Here is a 7261-nt window from a genome sequence, read left to right on the forward strand (position 1 = left end):
GGCCGCCCGCTGGCCTTCCTGCTGCAGCTCTACGCGCCGCTGCCCGACCGCGCCGACGCCTTCCACCGCGGCCTCTTCCTCTTCTGCTGCCGGGTGCCGCCGTGCTGCGCCGGTTTGCGCGGTGAGCGGCCGCTGCTCCCGGGCCAGGGCCCGGGTCCGCTGTGCGAAGGGCCTCGCCTGGGGGCGGGGTGTCCAGTGCAGCCCCTGGCCCCCACCCCCAGCACCGTTTGTCTGTCTCAGGCATTTTGGGCCCCAGCTTTTGAGTTTAATCACTTGGTACGAAGTTTGCGTTGTTAAACCAAAATAATGAAAAGTGCCGTTTTTTAGAAAGCTGGGCCCAATAAAGTTTCCATATATGTGCAGAGTCAACATGACTTAACTAGATGTCTCATTACTTAATGATCTTGAACAAGCTCAAAGATGCTCTTCAGATTGTTGTGGGTACCAAACTGGTTTCCTGTTCTCCCCCCACCCCCCTTCCAGAATATAAGAGCACTAACTTCTGTAATGCCTTTCAGCCCTGTGTGGACCAGAGGCTCAAATATTTGGATTGCTATATTGTTCTACTTACGGTATTTACAGCATCTCTTCTCATTTTCTCATAGTTTTTAGAAATCAGCTACCCAGGAAAAATGACTTTTACTCGTATGAGCCACCTGCTGAGGACCCTCCTCCAGAGGCTGCAGAGTCTGTGTGCCTCCAGCTCCAGTCTGGTGCTCATCTCTGCAGGGTTTGTGGCTGTTTAGGCCCCAAAACATGCTCCAGATGTCACAAGGCACATTACTGCAGTAAGGAGCATCAGACTCTAGACTGGAGACTGGGACATAAGCAGGCTTGTACACAGTCAGGTGAGTCAGTTCTTTGAAGTTTCAGCTCAGTTTCATAGCATCTATCAACCCAAGTTTTTTTGTTTTGAGGATGAAAATTAAAATTAGAGAAGTTATTATACTTTTCAAAATTTTGGTAACTCACTGGTGACAAGAACAGCTCTATGAAAGAGGAACTGTGAGATCTTACTTACTCCAGTTATGTCCCAGACTTGCCTTGATACAGGCATTTAATTTATGACCCATAATCTAAAATGCGGGAACTACATATATTTATTTCGCAAAACTATTACTATATAGAATATACTTTAGAAATGGGAAATTATTAGACCCTCTTTAAAACTAAATGACCTGTAATGATGCTAGTTACCTTTTCTTGTTTCAGAATATGTGGACAGAACAATTCCAGACCACAACTTCCTTTTTCCAGAATTTGAAATTGTAATAGAAACAGAAGATGAGATTACACCTGAAGTTGTTGAAAAAGTAAATGAATCAGAAATTATAGGAAGCATGGGTAAGGGGTCAGTTTTAGAACTTTATTCTTAAGTGATTAAATATAATGCTTGAAAGAAAAGGCTCAGTATGTCAAGAAAAGAGGTAGGTACTGATAGGAAAAGTTAACTCACTTTCAAGTATGTAGCCTATAATTTTCAAATATTTTATCATTTGAAAATACCTTCCTGTACCTCCCCTCCCTGGCATATATATCAGATACATTCTGGTTCTGATAAAGATATGTCAGGGTAAGTATCTAGGTGGTCATTTGGGTAGGGCTCCACAAGATACCTGAAACTTGGTAAGTTCATCTGGATCCAAGATACATTTCTCAGTTCGATATCAAATAAGTGAGAGTGCTTAGCATAGTGTTTCGTGGGGTACAGGGATCCTTTAAATGTTTCCCCTTCATGTGGCCCATTTCAGATACGCAATTTTACAGGTTATCTAGAGATGACCATACTCTAGTGAAGTGCCTAGGCCAAACCAAATACCTAAGAGATTAGTAGCTAACATTTATCCAACACTTAATCCGCATCAAGGGCTGTTTGTGCATGATTCATTAAAATCCTGAATGCAGTAGAGAGAATTAGAAACTACCTCATTTTGCAGTGAGGAATTTGAGGTTTTCTGTGTAATTTGTTTGGTCATGTAACCAAAGTTGTTTGAGCTCACATGATATTCACTACTGAATCTGAGCTCTTAGGCACTACAAAATTAGGTTTTAGACTCTAACTCAGACTTTAGAATATCAGCTTACCGGTTTATAGTTCATCTTCAGGTGAAATCAAAAATATACTTCAGTACATGTAACACAGACTAAATTCTGTTGAGGACAGCAGTGGTTCAAATAGCTGGGATTCCAGGAGAGGAGTGTCGAGAACAAGTGGGTAGGTCAACAGGGAGCTTGTGATAGCTGAATGAGTGTACCAGCTGGGGAAAAAAAAAATGCATGAGACCTGAAGAGATAGGGACAGTCCAGATGCCTAAAGGGCAGTAGTGAAAATAAAAGGCTCAATATTTGTTGGGTGTCCTGTAATCTTTGCTGGACACAAGTCCTAAACCCAGGACTTGGGTCTGTTCTTTTAATTTGAAGCTTTAAGGAGAGGCACTTACTAGGAACCTGCCCAGTAGTGGAGTGCCTGAAAAAAAAATCAGATGATCTTGAAGCACCAACCTTAATGAATTAAAGTTCAGTGAAAGCCTGTGGGAACAATTGGCCTTCACTCCAATTTAACACTAAGTTGGTTGTGGGAAATGACAAGTCATGGGGATTATTCTTACTGGTGTAACAGTTGCTTTGATGATTTTTCAGGTGAAGCACCAGAAGAAGAATTGGATTCCATGGCAAAACATGAATCGAAGGAAGACAAAATTTTCCAGAAGTTTAAAACTAAAATAGCCCTTGAGCCAGAACAGGTAAATTAGACTTCATACAACTCTTTCTTATGTTCTTTTCAGGTGGTGTTTCCAGGGTATAACCCCTGAGAAGAGGGAACTACAATAAAGCTAGTGTCTTGTTACAGGAACCCTTCACACAGATGGTCTGCTGATTGCTTCAGTAGTTACTGAAGGACTACAGGTCGTACTGTTTATCACGTAGGGTCTATATTCTTTAAAAAGATTTTTTGAACATTGATTCATTTTTGAGAGAGAGAGAGACAGCGCAAGCAGGGGTGGGACAGAGAGAGAGGGAGACACAAAATCCAAAGTAAGTTCCAGACTCTGAGCTGTCAGCACAGAGCCCGACATGGGGCTCGAACTCACAAACCACAAGATCATGACCCAAGCCAAAGTCGGTCGCTTAACCAACTGAGCCACCCAGGTGCCCCTATATTATAAAGAAAGTATCAGAGATAGCATATGAGTAAGATATTGCCTGTGATGCAAGGATTGTCTGCACCAGTGGCAACAAGAAAAAAATATTTTTGTCCATCTATCCAGCAGGGAAAACCAACATAACATGTTAACACAGACACTGGTTTTGAGAAAAGAAAAATGCGCTTTGGTGTTAAGCAGATCCAGAGTCCTGGATCCTTGAGTTATACAGTAAGTTCTAATGTAATTACATCTCCAGTGTGAAAAAAACAGGGTGGTTGTGCGGATGAAGGGAGGATACAGGCACATAGCAAGTGCTCAGCAGATGTTTCCCCTCTTCATCTCTGTTCCTCCGTTAACATCATTCTCCTTTTAAGAAAACTCAACTAAACTCCAATAAAGCAGTCACTGAATCAAAGACCCAGGGCAAGGAGATCATGGGAAGAACAGACCTAAGTCCTAAACGCTGAGAAGGTAGTTTTTATTTTTAAAAAGTATTTTAAATAGTTTATTTTTTAGACAGAGACAGAACATGAGCAGGGGAGGGGCAGAGAGAGAGGGAGACACAGAATCTGAAACAGGCTCCAGGTTCTGAGCTGTCAGCACAGAGCCTGATGTGGGGCTCAAACCCATAAAGTGCGAGATCATGACCTGAGCTGAAGTAAGACGCTTAACAAACTGAGCCACCCAGGCACCCCAAGAAGGCAGTTTTTAGCAATGTATATACTTTTGACAAAACAGGAAGGCCACCCCGTTGGTGTATAACATCTTATAATGAAATATATTTGGAAAATTGGGGGGCTCAGTTGGTTAAGTGTCTGACTTCGACTCAGGTCATGATATCACTGCTCTAGTTCGAGCCCTGTGTTGGGCTCTGGGATGCTGAATCCTGCTTCGGATTCTGTCTGTCTCTCTGCACCTCCCCTGCTCGCTCTCTGTCTGTCTCTTCTCTCTCAAATATGAAATAAAAAATTAAAATTTAAAAAAAATTATCGCTGTAGCATTTATTTAAACAAGTTTTTGACTTGGCATTTGTCCCTTTTAAAATTTCTAACAGGTTCCTTTAATCTGTGTGAAAGGAAGCACAAACTATGGGCTACATTTTGGATTCAGAAACTGGTAGTAAAGAAACAGGATTATGGTGGGACCCTACACAAAATACTCTTGGGATTCAGATTCTAAACATATTATCTTTTATGAACTATGACTTTGATGACCCAAGTCAGATAAACTAAAATGATGATGCTGAGGAAACATTAATGGTGCCAGGTCTGAGGTGAGGGAGCCTCACTGTGTTGCAGGTGAGTGAGGGAACTCGTGTAGGAACAGTTACAAAGTTTCTCCAGATGATTATCAAATCACATGCTACCAGCGGAAGCGTAGATGCGATGTTGGTGATTTGAACATGATCCTGATTGATTTCAGGTTCTCAGATATGGCAGAGGAATTGCACCCATCTGGATCTCTGGTGAAAATATCCCTCAAGAAAAGGACATTCCAGATTGCCCCTGTGGTGCCAAGAGAATATTTGAATTCCAGGTATGACCTCAAGAGCATTTTAATATACAGTTACCCTGGGCTATGTAATTAAATCTATGAAACTTACTGAAGTAATATACGCACATGGGTCCTGTTAATGCAGAAAGTGCCTTGTCCCACCTAAGGGCTTGTTCCCTGGAAGGAATTGTCTTTTACTGTTTTATCTGGTAGTTCTTTCTCTTTGTAAATAATGTGCTTTTTCTGATAACTTGTCAGTTTATTAGTTTTTAGACATGAGCCGTTGATGGACAAGTGCAATAAGGAGGATTTAAATGTAGTTGCATCTATCATCATGACCATCCCCCCACCTCTGAGCATGGTTAGATAATCATTTTTAGTGTTTCCATTTTGTTATATTTGTAATTCTAAATATACCTTCTTTTCTTGTACTGGCTATTAAGGCCTTTGTACTTGGTGATAGGAGTGTTATAGAGGCCTTACTCAGTTTAGCTTTGGTTTTTGAAATTGGTAGGAAAACAAATGGATAGAATTAAGATGGTTTTTCAAAAGGAATTGTTATGATCACAATTCTTTTGGCTTGGGTAGAAATGCTCTTGAACTGTGGATTTACTAACCTTACAAAGTGGTAGGTGATATTTGTTTCTTAGAGTCAAAAAAGGAATTGTGAAGACTATGTCCAAAATTAATTGATTTAGTGTCAAAGCTGGAGATTGAAAGACCCAAGATCCCTGGCAAGGAAGGAAGCTTTCTTGCCTCAAAGCAGGGCTCTAATTGTGTTATCTTCTCCTCAGGTCATGCCTCAGCTGCTCAACTACCTAAAGGCCGACAGACTGGGCAGGAGTGTCGATTGGGGTGTTCTGGCTGTCTTCACCTGTGCTGAAAGCTGTAGACTGGGGACTGGCTACACAGAGGAATTTGTTTGGAAGCAAGATATAACAGATACACCCTAAAGACAATGTCATAAAGCCTTACAAATGCTCATAATCTCTTAGGCCTTGCATTTCCATTACTACAATTTTATCCTAAGTAAATAATTATACCAGAGACAAAGATGTTGTTTTAGGTGAGTTTACAATTTGTAAATATTAGTGAAACGATTAAGTCCAGTGACAAGTAGTTAATTTTGGTGTATACCTACAGAAGGGTATAGAGTCTTAATGATACAGACCTATATGCACATCACATATGACAGAGGTTTTAGCTGACACCAAGATATTCATAGTACGTTCATATCCTTTGTAAAAGTATGTATGTTTATGTTCACAGAAATCTGGAAAGATACATACTTGGTGTGAACTAATTAACTATGGATGGTAGGACTAAGTGAAGTAATTATTTTATCTGTATGTTTGTTTCTACTTAAATAAAAGTGGGTTAATTGCCTAATTAAAACAATCTGTTACTCAGAGTGTTTTTCCTCCTAAAATTTGCAGTGTTAAACCAAGAGAAAATTATTTGGGTAAAACCTGAAGAGGTTTGTCTGGAATCAGGTGATTGTGACAGGCTCCAGTATACATAGAAGCCCAGAACAATGAGAAAATAGGGCTGGTGAGTGTGATGATTTCAGCTGAATTTGAAGAAAAGCTCTACTTCAAAAGGACCTTGATCAGCCAGGAGCACTGCTCAGAAGAGAGACTGCAAGGCAAGAATGATAGTCTTCCCCCTCTTTCCCAGTACCACATGGGAAATAAACCCAAGTAAGGAGGTAGGAATGAGGCATTAGAATTTCCCTAGGGAAATCTGGTCCAGGATACAGCAGCCTGAGGGAAGGCCCTGAGGTCAGCCAACTCTGTTAACCATGTTAAGGCTCCTAGCCCCTAGGGTTTTACAATTATGTTGTGACAATTCGCAATTCTTTGAACAGGAGTGATGCCTGGCCAGGACTAAAGCATGAAGGACACTGCTGTTAATTAGTGCTTGAAAAACCAACAGCTACTCTTAAGTTGGCTCATATTCTCCCATACCCATCCCTGCCAACCCTGAAATGCACTGCTGCCATAAGTGCCTCCTTTTGGATGTTATACCATTTGTTAATGTCACCAACTACTTGGCTATTTCACTATATTTTTATTTGAACAAGTCCTGATTTATTAGCCCATATTTTTATATATGTAAATACATATATAAATATATATATATTGTTACATATGTACCCATATTTATGTAATTAATAGATTGGTGTATAAAATACAGTGAAATGGGGCAGCTGGATGGCTCAGTTGGTTAAACAGCTGACTTTGGCTCAGGTCACAATCTCACGGTTCATGAGTTTCAGCCCCACATGGGTCTCTGTGCTGACAGCTCAGAGCCTGGAGCCTGCTTCAGATTCTGTGTCTTCCTCTCTCTCTGCCCCTTCCCCTGCTCATGCTTTCTCTGTCTCTCAAAAATAAATGTTTACCAAAAAAAAAAAAAAAAAGGTTTGATTCCTAACAAAAGAACATGGCACTTCTGTAGTCTTTACAAAGGGATCAAGCCTCTGGATGCAGCTGCTCATTTGCAGAAGATACAGAGAACAGAGGAGCATGCTGAACTACACCATGAAATTGAAAATAGCAAAACATAATACTGAAAGAAACTACCAGCTAAATGGCCTGTAAATTTTAAGGAAAAGAGACGGA

General features: G+C 40.8%; 1 protein-coding gene across 1 annotated transcript in view; it reads left to right on the forward strand.

The window, feature by feature from the left end:
- The window catches only part of PDCD2 (programmed cell death 2), a 6470-nt gene extending 432 nt beyond the window's left edge, over positions 1-6038 (forward strand). Inside the window, exons 2-7 of the mRNA XM_077757391.1 lie at positions 1-121; positions 606-848; positions 1213-1344; positions 2641-2744; positions 4569-4682; positions 5435-6038. The exon at positions 1-121 is cut by the window's left edge and continues 25 nt beyond it. Of these exons, the coding sequence (XP_077613517.1) occupies positions 1-121; positions 606-848; positions 1213-1344; positions 2641-2744; positions 4569-4682; positions 5435-5593 (873 nt within the window). The 3' untranslated portion in view covers positions 5594-6038. The remainder of the gene's footprint in view (positions 122-605; positions 849-1212; positions 1345-2640; positions 2745-4568; positions 4683-5434) is intronic.
- Positions 6039-7261: the final 1223 nt, after the last annotated feature.

Source organism: Crocuta crocuta, unplaced genomic scaffold (genome assembly GCF_008692635.1).
Source record: "Crocuta crocuta isolate KB4526 unplaced genomic scaffold, BGI_CrCroc_1.0 scaffold506, whole genome shotgun sequence".
NCBI classification, from domain to species: Eukaryota; Metazoa; Chordata; class Mammalia; order Carnivora; family Hyaenidae; genus Crocuta; species Crocuta crocuta.